The sequence below is a fragment of the Molothrus aeneus genome, chromosome 2 (genome assembly GCF_037042795.1).
Source record: "Molothrus aeneus isolate 106 chromosome 2, BPBGC_Maene_1.0, whole genome shotgun sequence".
Lineage (NCBI taxonomy): Eukaryota > Metazoa > Chordata > Aves > Passeriformes > Icteridae > Molothrus > Molothrus aeneus.
In genome coordinates, this window is record NC_089647.1 from 25,429,043 (window position 1) to 25,451,775 (window position 22,733).

The window sequence follows — 22,733 nt, forward strand, 5'->3', positions numbered from 1 at the left end:
GCAGGGGAACATGGGCACCCATTCCAGGGTTTTTCAGCAGCAGCATCACCCACATGCCCAGCACAGCCAGAACCATGCCATCAACATACTCTGGGATGCTATAACACACACAGACTGGCAAAGAAGAAGCCTCAGCCAAAACGCTGTCAAGGCACAGCTGAAGGGCTTGGTTTGGAAAAAACCAACAAAGCAGCCCTCCACTTCCCTCTCTTCCCCCCCCCCCCCCCTCAAAAAACCCCAAACAACCAACAACAAACTCCTGCAAATCAGCTGCAGGAAGTAAACTATGTCCATTCCCAGCAAGCTTTAGAGACAAACAAAAACACACACACTTGCAGAATTCATAGCCAAAGGTGCACAAAGGCCCAATCTGTACAAGCTATGAAGGCACCCAATTGACATGAATACTTGTGCCTGACCACTGAAAAATCCTGTAAAGTTCTAATGCAGTCACATAACAGTCCCCTATTATGGGTAGGGACTTGCTGCTATTTGGCAACAGTGACTATCTAAGAACTCTAATAGGTCATTTCCCAGGTCATTATTTTAAAAATAGAGTCCCAGGTCTGCTGAAGACACTAACTGCAGTAAATGTGATTTGATGCTGCTCTTACTATGGTATGTATTTAAATGCAGCACTAATGTGGTACTTTACAGAAGTGTGACAAACATCACATCCCTGGCTCAATTATTTTTTAAAGGGACCTCTTGGGATAGAATTGAAGTCATGCACTTCAATGAAACAATCAAGATCCTAGAAGTTAAATGCCAGTTCACAGTTTGTTGTGACATCCAGGATGAAGAGACACATCCTGGAATGAACTGCTACACTGAAGAGCAAGTAATGTCATGAGGACAAATTCATGTGTTTAAAGACAACCTGGATGAAGCCAGACAGCCTAATGCAACTCCTGGTTACAATGCTAAACAAGACGACTAACAGCTGACATTGCCATAATGCAGCTGGCTGTGCAGTCAAGTACTGGGCCACCAGTGCCACTGCCTAGTCTTAAAAAGGACTTCTTGCTCAGAAATCCTTCCAGTCATTATCCTATTACAGCGCATTATAATCATAAGCCCTGCAGTAACATTAACAAACAACAAAAACTCACAAAAAACAGTTGGAAGCCTTGCAGATAATGTAGGAAAATTTCTACTTAGAACACTTTTTGGCTTTGTATTCTTCATTGATTTAGCTTTTTCCACAGTTTTACTAGAGGATATTTAACTGGGGGAATAAAGATCCCTGCCTTACATGTAAAGCTCACTTTTTGTTACCACACACACAAGTCATTCTTACAGAGTGATAAAGACTACAGTGGGAAAAGGTTGTTATGCTAACAACTCACAAGAAAAACAAGAACTAAAAAAACCAAGCATGCCAACATATAAGTTTAAAAGGCAGCATTACAATACTGAAGCATTTCACAGTTCCCTACACTCTGAGCTATGGATAAAGCACTAATAATTACATACTCTTTTCCTTCTTTTAATAAATCCCTATATGCTTGTTGATTGGTTTTCCAACAAGCTGGATGAGTTTGGATGAACAATCCCATGTGAAATAAGGAAGAGTTCTCACTATGCACCATTGCTGCCTACCAGCAAGAACTAAGGGGTATGTACAAACAGCAGCACCACAAAATTAACCCTTAGAATTTCTTAACCCTTAGAAATTAGCATACTGCAGAACACTGGGAAACTGTAGAGCTTGTAAAAGCATTTTATTCCTGCTCATCTCCCAAGTCCAAAGACTGCTAAGAAAGAGGAGGAAGGTGGATAGGACAAGAAGGAGTGAAGGAGTATTAACTTAATTTTCAAGCAATTTAGTGCAAATTTCAAAGAAAGGACTTGGAGGGACAGGTGAGGTTTTTGGCACAAGACAGTCAGAACAATGACTGAAATTCAAGATATTTTTGAAGGCAAATGAAAAATTGCACTTCAGAATGGAATTTTTATTAGAACCATTTTAGAGACCAGCAGGTAAAACAACAAAAATGGAAAGCACAATTTGAACAAGGGTCTGCAGTTGGAGCAAGAGACACTTCACAGGCTTATCTGAAAAGCAGCTTCTCCTGCTGACACATAAAATACACATTTTATGCAGCTATCCTCTGAAACAAGAGGTCTCAGTGCACTCTGATAATGCAGCTGAGCCAATCTATTAGCTCTCAGCTGGCAAAAAGATGTCAAATGGAATCAGCCACCTTTCCCTCACTCATGAGCTCACAACACTTTGCTTTTACCTGGGCTTTGCTGCTTACTGGACTGCACAGTACTGCTGATTGCACTCAGTCACTCACACAGCAGGAAGTTAACCTGCCAAAATTTCCTGTCAGTTGTTGCTGAATCAGCAAATTAAAGAGTAAACTGTGAGAGCCAGAGTATCCAGGGTCAAGTGCAGGGGTGGGGCTGCCACTTCTGGCAGCAGCCAACAGTAAGTTCTGCCCTTCTATCTTTATTGTGCCATACTTTGCTCAGACTACTCTTGGTTCTGCCTCTTTTTCCTACTAGGAATATATGCAAGAGTTGCTACAATACATACTGAATAGTAAATAATGTGAAAAACATTTATGAGAGCAGGGAAGTCTTCAGGAACATGCTGAGGTGGGGTTTTTTGTTCCTCTTTAGGAACTGCAGAGTTAAAACAAGTCAGCCAGCCACTGAGTTTCACTCTAGTTCAAACATAGTGAGTTTAAATATACTGGTTATAAACACAGTCTACCAAGAGTTGATCATGATCTCAAAATCCTTTGGAAAACATTAAACCTTGCCTAAATGACTCAAGTCCATAAGCAAAGTAAAAGGTTCCCCAATATTGTGCGGAGAGCCAATTCTGCTCTCTTTTGCACTAGAACTCAGAAGGAGCCCAGGGCAGTATCTTGACTGAAAATCTGAAGTAGTTACCAACAACCAGCCAACACACTGTTGTTCATTTCCAAGATTTTTCATTTTGCTGTTCATTTTTGGTTATCTACTGTAAGAAAACTTGGCTGTTCCTGATCTCCATGAAACCTCCAGCTTCCCTAGTATCTCCATGACACAGCCATGTGACAGGTATATAGAAAGAGTTCTTTGTGTTCAAAATTAATGACTAAAGGACAGTAAGAGCTAGCAGAATTAGCTGAATTAGAAGGACTGCTGTACACAATATATTAAAGTTGTAAAGAGAATTTAATTCAATCATTAGGTCACACCTCCCCCTATAAACTCTTTACTAAAAAAGCCAAGTAAATAAATTACAGATTTATGTCTTTACAGCACATCAGAAACAGTAGCTGTTTTTCTGCAGACATTCTTTATAGTTATTTCAAGTTATTAAAAATGCTTTTCTAGCTTGAGATCTCATGCTTACTTTTAAACTAAATGGCAACATTACATGGAATTTTTTTCCACTTGTAATCAGATTTTCCCCCTCTACATTGTAAAAGCCCCTTTCCTAGTGTAATTAATGCTGAAATCTCAAAAGGTGTAGAAAGCACAGCAGCCATCTACAAAACACTTGTATTTCTTTAAAAAGTGGTACCTAACAATTTACAACCAAATTCAGTCCCTGGGGATTACATTTGAGATCTCTGGAAACCTTTACACTTCAGTAGAGGATAAAAACCGAGGCAAGCTGGTACAGATGTCAGTGAAATGCACACACATACCTATACTGGAGGTATAATCGGTGGCCCCAAAGATCAACTCTGGTGCCCTGTAGTACCGAGAGCAGATGTACGACACGTTGGGTTCTCCACGAACCAGCTGTTTTGCACTGGAAAGAAAACAACAGCATTTCAGTAAGGAACACTTCTACAACATTGCTGGGCACACCAACACAAAGCTTTGGCACTCGTCACCTACTCCCCATTCCCAAATATTGAAGTACAATATTCTTTTAAGCTGATTCAAACTGACTCCTTGATTCACTGTGAAATCAGTCCAATCCAACAAGCATCTCCTTGTACTGGGGACAGCAAAGGAAATTCTGAGTACAATCTAGGTGAAAAACAGGCTGCCAGTTGTCATTTGACAGATACAAAGGCTTGTTTGCAGTGGAAAAGAGGACAGAAAACAGCTCAAATGTAGCCACCATTTAAGGCTTAAAAGCTCTGGATACTCACAAGGACTGAGGGGGGTATTTTTGTCTGCTTGGGGTTTTTGTTTGTTGGTTTGCCTTTTTGTTCAGTTGGTTTTTAATTTCCATCACAATATTCTGCTCCTTTGCTACTTAAGGGAGCTTGATATGAAGTGACAAAGAAACAAAAAGCCTTTGCCATTGTATTCACATGTCAATGGTCCACAATTAACATGAAGGTTTCTCTTATACTGTAATCGATCAGCCACAGAGGGGCTAACCTACAGTAATGCCTCAATACTTCTCTTTGAAAGAATCCAAGAAAAGAATGGGCCACAAGACCACATTGCTTAAGGAACATGAGTCTATGGGCATATTACACTTCTTTCTTAATTAACAAGTGCAAGACAAAAAGGAGCTGGAAGACAAAACTCCCCTTACTGCCCTTTTGGAAATATGACATTCACCAAAACAGCACCAAATAGTAACTAATGTGAAAAAAATTGACTGCAAGCCAGTCAAATCCAGTGTTCAGCTCTCCAGACACTCCTCTCAGCCTGCAGTGAAGAACTTCCACCACCCATTTTAAAGTGTCTCAGTTTTCAGTTTTCTATATAGAAACTACATTTAACAAATTCCCACTGATAAAAAATAGTAAGTACTCCCTTTATGCATTGTCAGTGTTGAGCTTCAGCATGATTCCTAGTTTGCCCCAATGCTGGTGATGTAGAGCTGAGGAGATCCCAAGGCACCAGCCACGATGATGCCCTGCCTGAATAACCCCCATCTGACATTCTCACTCACTATGGGCAAGCAAATTTAGCAACAGCAGCCTCTGTGACCTCTCACACATATACCCCAACTATTTTAGTCTGCAAAGTTACAGCACAATCTAAAGACTGAACTTTCTCAGAGAGAAATCTATGTCCTGTCTCACTGCAGATTGCCAGAATTTCTGTATCAGTTCTAAGGTAGGGGCTGGACTCTAAAGGTGATTCTGAGTGGATATTAGAAATAAATGTGCCTTAGGAAACCAGAACATAGATGTCCACTATCCAAGAGCTTCAATTGAAGTGCTGCTTTTGATTTTGAGCCTCTATGGTGTTTGCAACATTAAGTGAATTGTTGTAAGTGCAAGTAGACTGAGTAGTGTAACATCATCCTTTTTAAGTTACAATGCCACCACACCTGTCCTCTCTTGCCCAAACACACTTCACTGCAACAACTGGTTCTGGTTTCCCATGCTGTAGTATTTTCCCTATGTCATGGTGTATTTATTTCATTTTTCTAATACCTGCAAAAATAAGAGGTGTGAAGTTTAATTCCCTCCCTCTTAATATCCTTTTCCAGCTCTTCCCTGCCACTCCTTTGAACTCACTTTGGGGGGAAAATAGAATAGCAGTAATTCCTCTTTTAAGCTACAAATAAAAACCTTCTAAGGGATACTGAGAATTTCTTGGCAAAGTTGCATCAAGAAAGATCTCTTCACCAGGTTTCAGACCACAAATGTGCTTACCTTCCAAAGTCACAGAGTTTTAGAACAGCTGTATCAGGGTCCAGCAAGAGGTTCTGTGGTTTTATATCCCGGTGGCAGATCCCAAAGGAATGGATATAGGCTAAACTCCGGAACAGCTGATACATGTACAACTGGAACACAGAAATACCAGTCAAATCAGGGTTAACAGTCAGTTTTGCACAAACCCTTATTAGAAGAAAAACAAAATCACTGAGAAGAAGACCATACTGAATGCCTACTAGGGTTATGAAGGTGGGCAAAGTATTTGAATACATTCCCCACATGCCATTTGCTACATACACACACATGTGTTTCACATCTTTTTATGTGTCCTTTGAGATAGCACAATTAGCATAATTCCAAAGAAATAATTGTGCCAGTTTTCCAACATTTGTAAATAATGGCAATCATAAAAAGCATACCAAAAAAAGTTTCAGTATGCTCTACAAATAGGCCACTTCACAGCAGTGAAGTATTCCAGGTTATTAAAAAAACCCCAAACAAACAAACAACCAAAAAAACCACCCCACAAAATCCAAAAGAAAACCCTTTAGTTAGTGAAGCTATATTAAATATTGCCCAAAGACAAGGGTAGTGTCTCAGCCTGTCACTGAAGTGAATCTCTCAGTGTTTCTTGCTGAGGGGACAGAGTCATTTTAATTTCAAATCTCTGGACAAAAACAGAAGGCAAATAAAACCAACTGTTCAAAATAAGTTTATGCAAGGCACAGCAAACTAGTATGCTGAGGGAGAGTTTTCTCTGCCCACTTTCCAGGGCTGGCTAACCCCTTAGCAAGGAAGAACACAGCAAGGGGAGGTATTATGAAGCCAAGAACTTCACAGGAAGCTTACAGGGCAGGGGGAGGATGTCCAGCTTCTGGAGATACACACTTTTTGCTATGGATAATGAAAAGCTGCTGGATGCAATTAAGGATGTATAGCATATACAGTCATAAAGGCATAGAAAGCCCTGTTTTAAGGTTGACAAAAGGCTGCCAGATTATTTTTTATTTTTGTTGTGTCCCCACAAACAAAAATCAAGCTACAGGCAGGACACTATACCAGGGATGCAACTCCACACTTTGCTTTCACAAGCACATTTTTCCACAGTTCACCTTTAATAGTCTATATAACCAGGTGCAATTACTTGATATTGATATCAGGTCATGTTTGCCTCTCTTTCACCATTATCTTTGTCGTCACATTTTCTCTCCCCCTTGTTTTTTGTTGTTTATTTGGCAGGAAAGTAGGAGAGGGAAGAGAACTGCTTGAATTTTGGCTCTAGGCCTCTGGTTTTCATACTTGTTTCTGAAAACCACAACTCTGCACAAAGAAAAGCAAACAAACATTTTTTCCGAATTGCCTGTTCTAGTCCCTCAAGTATGTATTGTGCAAGGGTATTGCAAAATAATGCAAAAGACTGATCTAACTTGAGGGGTCAAGTTAACACATGTGGGATTTATAAAGTATGCCTTTCATCTCCACAAAGCAAACCCAATATTTTCAAGGACTCCTTACAGCAGGTTAGAAATTACAAATAAAAATTAACCAGAAGATTACTAGAGCAGCTTCTGTGCAGCTTTAAGTTTCTTTGTTATTCAGGGAAAAGCAGCTCTCTGCCTGCATAGTTATCCATCAGAAGTGAACAAATAGGTATGATCTGACCTTTGTGTAGCCAAGATGCCTGGAAAATTGCAAAATCTTTAATGACATTAAGGCGAAATGATCTTTTTATATACAGGATTATATAAAAGCCTTGCCAGAAAAATAAGAATAGCTTTCCAGACTACCTGGAACAGGAAGTCTCAGGCATCCTGCAAGATGAAAGAGTTGAAGCAGATTTTTCTCTGAAAGTGTAAGGAAGAACAATTTTCTCAAGTTCCCACAACGAGAACAATTAGGGCAAGAACACTAACAAAAGATATATAAACAAGTTATCAAAAGCCAAGCCTACAGATTTTGAGGAGCATATAACCTGAAGACATGATGTTCCACCAACAGACCAAAGGGAGTGACCTTGAAGTCTGCTGGATGATAAATTTCTGTGCTTTCTTAAAAATCAGGTAAAAGTAATGCCTATTGCAGAGACATGCAATTTACAATTTATGCATGTAGTTATGGCACAAAACTTCAATTTGGTTGAAAGAAGATGAAAGTTTCGAAGGTGAAAGCTACAAACAGTAATTATTTCAATAATGAAGTTTTTTCTTAAGCCAGCCCTTACATTAAGCATTATACTTTTAAGGAGGTGTCTGGAGAAGTCAATATGCATCAGGAAATTTTGTTGGTAATTTCCATTAAATATTATCTGTGTGCCATGTTAACAAGTTAATGCCATGTGAAAACATCATCATTCACTAATGTGTGGATTGTGCTCACCACAATATAGGAAACAGAACTATGAGGCCCCAGATGGGTCCCATGTTGGACAGCAAATGAGAAATTTTATTTACTTTAACTCCTGTGTAAAAGATGTATACAACTTGAATAAGGTTTTGAAACTACAATGTGCATACAAGCACCTTACCCCTTTTGAAGACATAAGCCAATGAGCTTCAAGCAGAAAGAAAAATGTGCCTTTCATGACCACAACAAAAGCACATGAACTCTTACTCATATGCCAGGAAAAGGGGAAGATAACAGATTAGAGAACATCCTCCTGACATCCTCTTTCAGTTCCTGACCTTTGTTCTCTTATGTCTTCACCATCTCAGGAAACTGAAAGCTGCTAATCTGGCCGGTCTCAGTCTCCGTCCAAGCTGCATCAAAAACAAAACACTCCCCCCACACTCAGTATCCCCAACCCATTCCAAGATTTCTGTAAGGTCAGAAATTGGGAGTGTTTAAGTCTCAACCCTCTATTCTTCCTTCACAATAACAACAAGGAATTCTAAATTTTTTCCTTGCCTCAAGATCTATTTGCTTCTAGAAATTTCTGAAAATTTACTATTATGTCAGAAAAGAGTATCCACAGCGTATTTCTGTACTATCTTGCTTCACCTAACCACATCTGTCAGTTACCTACCTTGACATAAATCATAGGGAGTGTCTGTTTGGCCCGACTATAATGTCTGGCAACTCTGTATACTGTTTCAGGAACATAGTCCAGCACCAAGTTGAGGTACACCTCATCTTTCTGAAAGAGAATAAAGAAGAAAAACAAATCAGCACTAGATTTGAGGCATGAAGTATAATCAAAGTGTTCAGAGAAACCTAAAAGATGAGAAAGCTGTGGACATTTTAAGTCTCATCTTTACCATGGAACTATTTAGGCTTTGCACTTGTGCATTCATACTTTTGTCAAACTTATGTTTAAGGTCATGTTAATTGTTCTGGTCTCCTATGTAAGATATTTTCTGATTATAAATGGAGACAAGGATATAATTGTTCTGCCCAGTCAATATTTTCATTAGGAGAGTATTTCAAGGTAACATCTGCATAATTAGTTAAAACAGCCTATTAACTCATTAGTCCCTTACCTGCCAAAACCCAAGAAGTGCAAATTTAAAAGCTCAAAACTCAGCCCCCAACAACAACACATCAAAAAAGTTCAAACAACCTTCATCTTTTAGAAATGTTACTTTGATCTTACTGAATTCCCAGCTACTAAGAGATTAATACATATTAACCATTTGTATACAGTAAGCCAGCGTTAAAATTTGTAACCATTCTGTTTGCAGGTATTTCTATGTCCCAGTTATTTCCAACTTAAACATATGAACTTATTCATTACAAAAGAGAACAAGCCAAAACCAAAGTCTCAAGTATAATTTTTAATATCTAGGATTAAGTTAGAAGTTCATGTGAACACAACACAGAGAAACAACAAAAGTAGCCTTTGTTACATAATAAAGTACCTTATTATACATTAGCAAAGGAAAGAAGGAACAAAGAGGACTTAAATGTCAAAGCACTATAATCATATAGTGCCTAACTGCAAAACTGAGAATTTTCAGCAGTGAAACAGGTCTTAAAGAGACTTCTGATATTTTAATGCAGCCTTCAGTGCAAAACCTACCAGAATTATGAATACATCTAATGTTGGGGAGTGGGTAAAATCAATTAATTCAGCATAAAAAATTATTTTGAGAGCTAGCAAAGTAAGTAGAAGTAATCTCTCCTGTGCCTGTTATCTTATCACCTAGAACTTCCTATAGAGAAAGATAATACATAGAGAATTTATACAGACGGAAACAGCACAGAGCTCCCAGGTCTTCAACTGGAGGCCCTTGTCAGAAGATCCACTGGCTATCTACACCTTAACACCTGAACCTAAACCTCATCTAGCTACAGCAATTTAATACTACTCTACTGTGACTTGACCCACCACTCCAAGCACAGAGTGAGGTGTGCTTCTCTCACAGGGCTCTGCTGTCCTGCGACAGCAAAGAGCAGCAGTCTGGTACGTGCTAACACACAGAGAAATACACACATTGAATACATACGCAGAGAACTGCTGGCTTTGTGTGTTTTTAAAGGCTCAGAATTCAAGAACTCTGCTCGCCCTTATTTGACAATAAAGGCTTGTATTTTCAGGACATTTTAATAGCTCTTATCAATACCTCCTATTAGACCGAGTCACCTTGCATGGCCCTGCCTATGTCATTCTTCCCTACAAAACAAGCTCTTTTCTTAATATCATTGCTTAAATGACAGTGGCAATAGCACAGCACCAAGCAAATGACAATGGCCCACCAACTTGTATCTATCTGGTCTTATCATACTTCCCAAACATAGACAAGGAGCAGCCTCCAAGACCCTGCCTATGCTGGTGCTTCTCCCAGTGCCATCCCAGAAACTGGGAACAATAATGGGAAGGCTTCTGGGCACCAATCTGGGGAGAAGAAAATTTTTGAAATGGATGAGAAGGGACAACTACCAGCAGTGCAGAGGAAATACCAGACAGCTCTGGAACTCCACAGACGTGCAAATATATGCAAGGAAAAAAAAAAAAACCAAACCAAAACCACTTGTATTTTAGCACTTTTCCTGCAGCAAGGAAAGTTCTTCTTTCCCTGACTCTCACTTCAAGCCAATAAAATTCATCCACCGCCTCTTCTTAGGTCAGAGCTTTCAAGGTTTAGTTATAAAATACCAAAAATAAATGTCCTAAAAAATTCAAAGTTAGCTTATGCTGGTAAGGCAATCTGTAAACCATGAGAGAAAACAGTCACATGAATATGAATGCTGTTTGCTTCAGTGTAGGTACAACCTGATGAATATGCTAAATGTCTGCCTCTCAGAGGATGGGAAAGTCTTACTGGTGACAAATCACTTCACCGAGTACTGTTACTGAGGTTGGTGACTTTGATCCAAATATTCATGTTTCATGTATCAAAAAGATTTACATGAGACATTAGAGGAAAAAAATGAGTAAAAATCAAATTATAGTGATTTTATAATCCTCTCATAACACAAACAAAAGGACGCATGTAAAACAGTAAAACATATGATCAGTAAACCCTGTCTACACTACTTCACAGCAGTGAGTTTTTAGAACTACAGAACTACTCTCTAGTTCGTATAATCTTTGCTTTGCTTTCAGCGCCTCCATTTTTATTTCTAATTTTACATGCTATTAAAAATGGGACCAATTCAATATCATGACACAAGCACAAAAAACCTTGAGGCATTTGCGTCTTAGAGATGAAGGCTTCACTTCTGAGTTTTGATGCCATCCGCAGTACCTGAACAAACAGCGTGGGTTTTGTGTGGTGCTGCTCCTGTGTAAATGTGTATCACACAGAACAGAAAGGCACAAGAACACCTTTCCCCCCCCATCAACTATCAAGTTTTGATGTACCACTTGAGGGACCCAGAACTCCAATATGCAGCTATAAATGCAAGGCTTATGCCATTGGCCATGTAAGTAGCGGCATACTCCACCCCTACCACACGCAACTGACTCCAGAGGTTCTCTTAATGACTGCTATAATGAATTAAAGACTATTCAAGTGTTTTGAGTGACATCCTCCTGATGTCATCTGGCACTGGTCTGATAAACATACATGAAAGAGTTTACATGAGCCCTGATCCTTCTCAGTGAGCATGAACTGGATGAAAATAATATCCAAGTTACCTGGATTCCCCTGAACAAGATTCAGGACAAGCTAGGAAGCAGTCATGGCCTGACAAGCTCTGAGCATGATGTAACCTGGTTTGCCTACCTCATGCATTCCTCCTAAACACATATTTTTCCAGTGACCCAGATGTATTGCAGTAGGAAACAGGGTTAGCTCAAAGAGCTTGCCAAATGAGGGCAACTGCTCGAGGATCAACTGGGACGATCAAGGCTTATCTTTCCATTACAGGGAGCCTCACCACATATTCCACAAGTGACTTGTTTCCATACTGCTATTTCAAAACTGCTGGTCTGGGAACAAAACAAGGTAACCTGACTGTCAGAAGCATGTCTGAAATTACCTACAGAGAACAGAAAAGACCAGAGAAGCTGCAGCATATGAAATACAGAAAGCAAACACAAGATGTCATTAAATAACTCACTTCTCCTTAAAGACCTTGGGCTTACTAGCCTTCTGTTGCAGGTCAAGTGTATTTTTATTCTCCTGTGCTTGCTGCTAAGATTATGACCGTGTACAGTTCAAAATAAAAAAGAGGAAGGGCAGAACACCAGATCCTGAAACCCAGAATCAGAAGTATTTCATTAGCATTTTGACTTCAGCAATGCAGCTCATGTACCAGCATAGAGTGCTAGAAGCTTTTTGTCACTTGGCACATGATTCCTCAGGTGACAAACACTGCTCCAAAACGAGACATAGCAAAATAATCAGTGCTTTGCCATTAAATTGCTCCGCACCTCTCAAGAAGCACTGTTTCACTTTGGTGGGAAATACTTAATGCAAGTAAATACTCATGCAACCTGTACCATAATAACAGGCATGAGAAAGACTAGGACACAAGAGCCAAAACATTTTAGCAGCTTCATTCTTTTTCTTGTGCCAGAAATTGGCGACAAAACAGGATGAAAGTACATGGGTATTACACACAATGTGGCTGAGGACTGAATAAAATTGAAAACATTGCCTTACTGACAAAGGAAAGGCTGGAGGTGTCAAACTCCATTTAAAACTCTTGTCTCTTTCAGTCCACAGAAGTAATCTGTTTAAAGCATCCTCCAGTTGTGCTTGAGGCCAATATAAAGAAACAGCTATTGAATTAAAATAAAGCAATGGCTGTTGAATTCAAAGATTCACTTTTCTAATGGTTCCTTGCAGTGATAGTTAAAATATTGCTTCTCTGTGATCATCCCCTACCTCGACAAACCTCAAATTGATCCAAAGTGGTTCCTACAAGCTTTTGTTTTCATTTATCAGACACACTGCATTTACAACATGCACATATAAAGCAGCAACCAATATTAAGCCAGTCACAGTCCAACTATTTCCCTTATTTACCACCATGATGATAGAAGCCAGGGAGGTCATATAGGCCAAACACCAAACTAACAGCAAAATGAAAATTCTTACTCTGATAATATGTCAGCATCTAATAAGACATTGGAAGTACTCCTGAACTGTCAAGGCCTATGAGGAATCTAAGGAAAACTTCTCTGAACATCAAGTAATAGGGTAAAAAGGTTAAGAAACTATTCTGGGTGCTCTTTCTTTAGGGTGACCATATTTACTGCTCAGCATTTGGGAAAAGTGATGAACATGCCCATTTCAGTTTCATCTCCTGGCAAATCGGTAACAGTGTGACAGTGGTTCTGGTGTGGTTTGGGATGGGTTTTTGCTTGTTTTTGATGGACTCCACCTGATCAGCTGTATGAGCATAACTGAGAGGACATGAACAACACAGGAGTTTCTTAAGCTAACTTTGCATTAGGAGAAATAAATGTGGAATTGCACTCTGAAGAAAGTCACTTCATATGCCTCAAGCTAAATGCACACAGACAAGCAATGCACCTAAAATTAAGTGATATGCCTCCAAAATGTACTTATTATTAAAATGACCCCAAGGCTTCAGTATTAGGGCTGTATGAGGTAAATAAGCCAATCAGTTTATCCAGGAGGATTTTTTATTTAGGATATGACAGCACCCCACTGATGATGTTTCAGAGGTAGGTGCTGCACGGAGCAGTTAGTGACAGGCTGCAGCAATGCAAGGGTTCTGTCAGAAAGCACCTGATGGATTTACCTTTGAGTTGGAAAGCAAGAAAATGTCTTTCAGCATTTCATGCAGACTATGCCTTTTTTGAGAGTGCATTATTTGAACACTGGAGTGTCAACATGAGGTAAAAAACGCCCTTCACCCTGATGCAGGCATCTAGATTTAGACAATACACAAAGTCACAGTTTTTGCCCTAGATTCAGAAAAATGTTATTTTACTTTTCTTAAAGCCACAACCAGCACACACTTCACACTCCTTTATCAAGCACCATGACAGACCCACCTTCCTTATCTTGAAGGCTGACATTGTACATTAAGGATACAAAGACTTTGGATACACTTTCAAAGACAAAGCAAAAATTTGCAGCCTTTCTACTCTAACTACTGAGTAGACATGATACTCAAGAAATATTTCAAAATGCAAAATATTTGCTAGCTGACCTTATTTGTATGAAGGAATGGTGACATCCAGTGGCCACGTGTGCCTGTTTTTACTTGCAGTTTACAACCACATCTATTTCAAAACAGAGCTTTGGCTGCCACCAAAGAAAAGGGAGTGTAAGCCTAGAGATACAGTTGCAGTTTCACACAGATAAATGCGGGGGTGTAAGAACAGTTAAGACTCAAATTCAGTGTTCAGAAAGATACCAATACTTTCTAACACTACTGCAAATATTGGGCAAAGTATCTTCTTTCCTAATCCCTCCCTCTTCATGACTGAGATCTGTACCAAAAGTTATGTTCCTATGCCTACATGTAAAAACTTAGTAAACTGCTCTGTAATGCTCATTACTCTTCAGCAAAACACAGTCATGTTAGGTAGGTATGAACTACCAAGTGGGTAAGCTGTGATGGCAACATAAGGCCAGAAGTCAACCCTCCCAATAAAATAAGTATTTAAGAAATTAGTATTTAACAACTTTCTTGGGTCTTGTCTGAAGCCAGCTGGTTTATATTATCTACCTTTGATCACTGAAAGAGTAGAGGTTCTTAGGTGATGCACTAAGATATTCTTTATCAGAAGAAAAAAAAAAGACATTTTCTGAGCTGTCTTGCCCTCTAAAGAGCAGCTACTGTAAAGGAAAAGGTCACACATTAAAATAATTTGGGAATCCCTGATGATTGTTGTTTATTTTATGCCCTGTGAATTCCTTAAGCTTATAGATGTACTTCCAAGGCAAATTTCTATGAAGATGGAAACATCTGCCCAACGTCTCAAAGGCGGGACTGAGCTATCCTCTTTGACATAAGTGATCTGGGCTATTTGAACCCCAACTCCCGAACAGGGACTCACTGTGCCATAAACTGTTGCCATAGGTCTGCTGGAAGATGAAAATGAACAGATGATGTTTGAATCACTGGACTGTCCTGCACACCTTATGATGAAACAAAAAGCAGAGTCTTTGGAGATCCACCTGTTTTCTTGACTGTTCACTACCTTCCAGAGTGAGTATGAATTTCTGAATCAGGATACATCCATGACAAAAAGCTAGACAAGACAATACACAATCATGGTTCAAACTACAAGCCTGCCTCAGGACAAACACCACAAGCTGCCTTCCTAATGGCCATCCAACACTGGGAAGATGAGAGCAGGAGCTAGAGCTGGCAGAGGAATGACTCAGTAACAGAAGAGCGACCAACCAGATGCACTGGATGGCTCACTGGCCTAGAGAGAAATCTCTGAGCTTCCTATTTTCACTGCATGCACCTCCCACACTAAGGATCTAGCCACTGCTGCCTACTCCACTCTTGTGAAGCCCTACCACAGGCAGACAAAACTGCTATTTCTAATAACAAAACCCACTCAAAACCAGAAACTGCTCATAACTACAACGAAGGAAATTCCCAGCCTGTTGCGAATCCTAACAGCAGTAACTGATAATCATTATATGATGACTGCTGCCCTTTTTGAAATGAGCTTGGCAGTCCTCAGGCAAGGATTACAGAGATACCAACATCACAAAACTCCTCATAATTGGCATTAATTGCTTCTTTGTTGACAACACACAAGATCTGCCAGGGACTGGATGAATGCTAGTTACTAAATTCATCTCTAGTGATGGCCCTTCAGCACATTACTAGGCTGGTGCAAAACATTCACATAGACTATCAGAGCAAAATTGGGCTCAAGGCTCTGGTAATTGCCCTTTTTATGCAGTAACTTCTTTTTATTTTTTCTTTTAAGTTCAATTAAGAAACCAAATAGTTCTCATTTTAACAGGAACAGAATGCATGGTTCTTACATGAGGACTCATCTGAACACTCCTGCAAGAAATAATGGTGATGTTCATGCCTCTCTGAAGGGGAAGGATATGACAGGGATTTAACTTGCAAATGAGACAATTGCCCTCTTCTTCCAAACTTCTTCATTGCCATTTAATCCAGTGCTGCCAAAGCCCATGAGATCGTGCACAGAAGCTTACAGATGCAGCTCAACATGTATCTCCTGCATGTTTATTTTAAACTTCAGCCTAAGTCTATGGGAGTAAATTTCCATCCTGAGTCTTCATGGACTTCTGGCTACATGCCCTTATAGCTAAGGCTAAATAAGACCTGACATCAATTAGAGCATGCAGAAGGGCCAGCTCAGCCTCCAAAAAAGTGTCAGCATATTGCCTGTTTGTGATCTCTCTGTGCTTCCATTTTTGCTTTGACTCCTCTGAATACTAAGCCACCTTAAGAAGGAAAAACTAAAGGACACAACCACAGGTGCAATTACTCAACAAAAATTGTATTTACTTTGATTTGATGCAGAAACAAATCACTTCAGTAACTTTTCATCTTCTTTTGGACAAAGGTATGGATCAAGCAGTCTATTCAACGCTCTAAAGTATCCATACAAGAAAAACTGACAGTTACAAAATGCCACAAAGTTCTAACCAGAAATAGAGAGGGATAAAAAAGGCAGAATTAGGAACTTATTTCAGGTTTTACACAGCTGAGTAATTTTACTTGACAGCCACTGATTTAAGAAGTTAGGTCATTCTATAAAACATCAGGGAATACTCCTAGCAAAGGAGTTGAAGGAATAATTTCCTATATTTATGCTTGCCCTGCCTTGGAACATGGCTTGAAAGGTTCTCAGCAGAATTAGGCTAGAAAGGACAGGTGGCAAGACCACCCCCCCCACAAAAGTAAATCAAGACCTACATTTTTGTATCATGCTAAATGTAAAGCAGTTCCTGAAATTAAGGAAATGTAGCAAAAATCAACTCTGAAATATATGCCTTCCTAATACTGTCTGATGTGCAGTGGAAAGCTGACAGAAAAACCAGGCATCTTGTTCAAGATCTTATCCTAAGGCATAATACCGAAGCTATCAAACAGTGGAGCTGGGTAAACCTAAAATCCTGCTCATTTTCTTTAAGAATTACCTAGAAAACTATAAATCACAGAAATACAGCATGGAAAAGTCTTGTGACTACTTTCAGAAGAAGAAGCTTTCATACACCATTCAACCCATTATTTGGTTGTATTTTCTTTCCGTCTGGCTCATTCCACCAGATATAATTACACATTTTAGATTACTGAAAGGCACATTACAGCTATGGAAGTCAGTGCCCTGCTATCAGATATCTCATACAGCCTCAAAATAAGAAAGTCAGAATCTACTCTGACAAATTCATTAAGGAAGTGGCTTTTGACAAAACTGGTTATCCAACAGGTCTGACAAATGTCTGTAAACTTTCAAAAAGAATGAATGGAGGAGGAAAGAGCTTATAGAGGCAACTTGAATGCCAAGCCTGTCAACTGTCATCTTAATATAAATTACGTACCTTCTCTGAGCTCTTTTAGACTAGAAATTATTAGTCAAACATAATTAATACTTAGTACTCAGAACAACTTTTTATATCTATATATATACATAAAGGTATAACTATGTGTGCATGTGTATATATATACACACATACGCTTTGCTATATAAAGGCAATATAAATTCAAAGATGCTCAGGCAAGAGGGAGTCACTCAGTCACAGAAAAGAAAGGAGAAGAAATCAGTCAAAGCCATGTTTGATACACGATTTTTCATGCTGCTAAGGCTTTATGGCTTTTGTCAAAAGAAGGAAAGAAGTTTAAGCAAATGGGAGACATAAAAAGGAGAGTTCATCACAAGAAAAAAAGAAAAGATAGGGAGCTCAAACCCTTCAACCAGTTCCACATAGCCTGCAGAAACAGCTAATGGAGAGCTCCAAATCTCTACAAACTAGAGCTACAACTTGGACACAGCTAAAGAATGGTTGTACCAGCAAGTGTTTTTTAGACTTATTTTTCTATTTGATACTTTTCCAGTTTTCCAATCAAGAATGAAACCTCCTGTTTTGCTAGAATGAAGCCAGTTTTAAGGTTCCTCAGTGTCTAAAAATACCTAGCAATTGAAATGAACTGAAGTGATTGTTAGGCTCATGGCTTTCAAAGAGTGTCAGTCTGACTAGATATGGAGAAATCCTTTGAAGTATATCTAAATTAAGTCAGATTTAAGCTTCTTGAAAGTCCCCCCCGCCAAAAAAAACCCAACAACAAAAAACTCAACCCAACAAAACAAAAACAACAACAACAAAAAACAAAAAAGTCCCCACAAAACAAACAGAAAAACCAAACCAGCAAACAAAAAAAACCCAAACCCATCCAGAAAGAGAAGTCTCTGGGCTTAGGGATGCTGGTGTCAAGCACCAGGGAAGAAGGGAGAAGTCCAAGCAATATGGACAGATGGGAGTACACAATGGCATAAAAACATTTATGCAAAAGAATGCTTGATATATATATAAGTATCAAAATGTTATTCATGAGATCAGCAGTATAGGAATTACCTCTGAGACTTTCCCATTGCTGCTAGACATGAGTTAATTATCACAAACACAGATTAATGGCAGAGGATCATCAAGTTCTTCACAAAAACTGTCAACAATTGCAAGCCCAACTCATCACTACATTTTCTGCTATGCAATTCCTGGATTTTTATATTACTCTTCCCATTGGACGTGCCTTCACTAATCAGTTTATATAAACCTGCGAGGGGACATACCATCTGTATCTGCAACTGCTTCCTAAACATCCTTCCTGGTTACCAGGTGGGACATTACACTTTTCTCCTTTTCCAACCCACAGACAGTGTGATTATGAGGGAAATATGAAGGAAAAGATGCTATTGCTTCCCAAAACTGACAAAAGCATGATAAGAAACGTTCTCCTTCCTTCCCACATTAACTTGAGAACACCAACCTGCTCCTGTCTAGAGCTTTTCCCAAACAAACTCCAGCCCCTTCCTTCCTAGCAGAGAACCAGTCTGCTACAAGGCAAGAACAGCAGCCTGTTATACCCCAGAGTGCAAGGAGGAAAAGCTGTGGCAAGCTGCTGTGCTAACACTCAGCCTGTGTTTGCTACAGCTTCTTCTGCAGGTGTTTCCTGAGAGCTGCAAGAATGGGCAGGAGTCACGCACGCCATCACAGAGTTATCTTCACATGCTGCCACCTACATGGAAATACTTGCAAGCCAATTATGTGTCATTTTGTATTGAACTGCAAGAGACCTTGCAACCTGAACTGCAGCATTACACTGCTGATGTTCTGCTGGGTGTGTGCTGGCTCCAAGGACTGCTTCCCATTTGTCCTATTTTGCAACAGGGTAGCAGTGGGGATCTCAAAAGCACAGAGCAGAGGCATGAAGATCAAGGAGCAGAAAGTGCTGCCAAAAATCAGCCACGAGGAGTTTAAACAGCAGAATGGAAAATACAGTCTCAAGCTCAATTTCATTTAAAGATTTCCAAAAGAGTTTTTCTGAAGTTACTGTTACACAAAAGCTCCTGGGACAGTGTTCTGAGCAGTTTTAACATTCCACTGCTTGCAGGAGGTTTTTGAAAGCCATTAGATAAGGCAGCTGTCTCATCTGTCCAGGAAATTCTACTTCACTCAAGTTACAAGGTGTTTTAAAAATCACAAGCAAACCACCAACAAAAAATCCCAAACCCAAACCCTCCTTCACAGCATTTTCCTTTTTGTACTCATGCTGCTTGAAGCATTTCTGTTTACGAACAAACTACAGCTTAAAAAAACAACACTGCACTACCAACAAAACATATACAGCTGAAAATGCTTGTTAGCATCATCCAAGAGTGAGGAAGGAAAGGGAAGGTTGATTAAAAAAATTAAACCCTAAATTATATTTCTTCTTGAATGCTGTAGTTTTGCAGGCTCTCTATAGGCACAGGCAAGATACAGGGCCAGGTCCCCCCACAAAACACCTCTCAGGTAACAGCAGATCTCCTCCAATTATCCCCCTGTGCACAGCACAAGACAAAGGCAACTTATCCTGGAGACGTCAGCTCCTTTTCTGGCTCCAAAGACCATGAAAGGGGTGGGCTGCCTCTCCCAGTCTGCTGACCCACTTCATGAACCTGCAGTTAAAGGCCCGCCAGTAGCTATCAGCTCTCATACACAGCCCTTTATAGCTCTGTGGACAAGTGTATCACCATCTGAAGACAGCTAAGGATGCAATCTGCCTTAAAAATGAAAAAAATGGCAGTATTTCTATAAATTATATAAATATTTGATATATAGAAAGATCAGAGAAAATTCAGAAGGTCATCTAGCACATTTCCCAACCTCACAGCTTTCATTAACTCCCACACAGACCACAATGACGTCGCTTTTACTCCATGGATGATCCTGCTTTAAGGATAAGGTTGGATCAGATGTCATCTTGAAGTCCATTTCATCCTGAATTCTCCTATGATTTGTAAAATGCTGATACATACTTAGATAAGGAATACATTATAATTTCACATTAAAACTAAACCCTGTAACCCCTTCTTAAAAAAAACCAAGGAACTTTTAAACCTGGACTGAACGAAAATAAATGTATCTACTTCTTGAGAGTTATTAAATCCAGCTATTTGCTCTTTCTTCTGGAGCACAAACATTCTGACAATTGATACAATCACATGATCATACATTACTCTTTCCTCAGGCTCTGAAACTCAGCCTGCACCTGGAACAGATGCACAAGGAAGGGGGGCAGAAGCATACAAAGACTGGTTCTGGGAAAAGTCACATAAGTGCTTTATCTCTAAAATGCTTAACAGTGAATCCTAGAAAACACATATATCTGCACAGATAGAAAGGTAGTGCTAGAACACATAAAGCCCAGCTGTGATCCACTAGATTAAGAAAGAGGCAGTGCATATGCAAATCTATGGCAGCCTTGCTGTATTTTTAGTGCAACACTACTCCTTATGGACCACACACTTCTATATACTGAAAAACATCTGGTCCACTATGACCTGCTGGGCACCATTTTAGAGTTTGCTCAGTAGTAAATGTCTGATATCTTCACAATTCTGTCTCCATACATTCAGACAGTCCAGTTATACCCCAGACAGTTACCAGGACGCATTCCTTTGATTTTTGTTCTTACCTTCTCTCCACTAGAGTAGAAGAAATAACGCAATCGGACAATGTTACAATGATCCAACTTTCTCATAATCTGGAGCTCTCTGTTCTGAAACAAGAGAAAAGCAAACAATTAGAAAAACTTTCTGTGGAAAAGGTAAGGTACCATCGTGAACACTTTAATATACAGATACAGAAGTTGACAAACCAAAGAACAAGTAAGTTGGAAATGCAACAGCTTTCACATGTTTATTAGTATTTATTGCAATTGCTTTATTACTGAGAATATTGCCACCTTTGACTACATTTTCTCTCTAAAATAAACATCCAAAAATCCAACACAGTAATTCCTATCTGCTTTCCTAAGAATTACCTATTTGCATTATCAAAGGGTCAGTGGTAAAAGGCAAGAAGACATTAACTTTTTTTCCTCTGATCTTATAATAGCATCATTTTCCTATTTTATATCCACCTGAAAAAGCTGTTAAAATAAAATCAGTTCATAACATGCAAGATAAACTGGGAAATTTACTACAATATCCGTTGCATAAATAATGCCTGAACAAATGAAGGATCTTGCAGCCTAGCAGGTAAAAAAAAAAAAAAGAAGTTTTGAAATGCAGGTAGGAGTAAAAACAAGCAAGTAAAATTAGCACAGCTATGTTTGTCGCACTTCATTCCACAGCTGTTGCTACAATACTTCTTTCCTCTGGTCACATTTACACATCGTTGTTTTTCCCTTCTCAATTAATACACAATCTGCAGCTACAGAAATAGAAGGTATTCCACTTTTGACTTTGACCGTGGGATTGCTAATCATATATCCTAAAGGAGCAAGAGCTAATACACTAGACTAATCCGTGCTCTTTACTAGCATCATTAACTCTGGCCAAGTTCAGGAATATTTGGGAAGAAAACTCTTTAGCCACCACACATTTTCACACTTAAACGCCCAAAGCCAACATCCACTTTGTGCAGTGCTGCTGTCAAAACAATGATTTCAGATTCTGTGTTATCAGAGGGTCACATACAGTGTCTGTCACTACAATTAATTACTAAGGAACTCCACAAGAACCACTCAGAGCTTCTAATGTGAACATGCCTACAAACTCTGCTTTTAATTCCTCTAAGCCATGCCGCCTTAAAAAAAGAGGTGCTACATAAGATGCAGTATCATTAATCCTATCAACCCTGCCACCCGCTGACTGAAAAAATACTTCAGTATTAGGCAGCTCTTTACAAACACGAGTGACATCTCACACAGTTATCAGGTGGCAATTACCCAGCCAGTGGTTAAGGAGAAAGCAAGTCCCTCCCTGAGCCTGCTTGGCCTCTGAGCTGATTAAAGCCTAAGATCATTCAGTACATACCAAGACAGGCCTGTTCTATACTGCAAGGTGAGGAGAGAAAGTAAGAAGAAGCAAGGAGAGAGGTTTTCATGTAGCTCCTGAAATCTTATGGTGCGAATTTGTGAAAAAGGAGTACAGGCTTCACCACATCACCTTGACAATATGCCTCACATCTCACAGAGTAAAGCATTCTCCTGGTAGGAACAGGAGCTCACATATTCTCCACTTACTCATTCTTTATTAAATCCAATTTTAAAAAAAGTTAATTTTGGCAGTCATGGCTGGGA

At 39.4% G+C, this 22,733-nt stretch overlaps 1 protein-coding gene across 2 annotated transcripts in view; it reads right to left on the reverse strand.

Annotated features, from left to right (window-relative positions):
• Positions 1–22,733, reverse strand: part of GSK3B (glycogen synthase kinase 3 beta) — a 149,386-nt gene that overhangs the window by 47,382 nt on the left and 79,271 nt on the right. For both annotated transcript variants that reach the window (XM_066572120.1, XM_066572119.1), the window contains exons 3-6: positions 21,123–21,206; positions 8,605–8,715; positions 5,580–5,710; positions 3,654–3,760 (exon numbers count right to left, since the gene is read on the reverse strand). In XM_066572120.1, the coding sequence (XP_066428217.1) occupies positions 3,654–3,760; positions 5,580–5,710; positions 8,605–8,715; positions 21,123–21,206 (433 nt within the window). The remainder of the gene's footprint in view (positions 1–3,653; positions 3,761–5,579; positions 5,711–8,604; positions 8,716–21,122; positions 21,207–22,733) is intronic.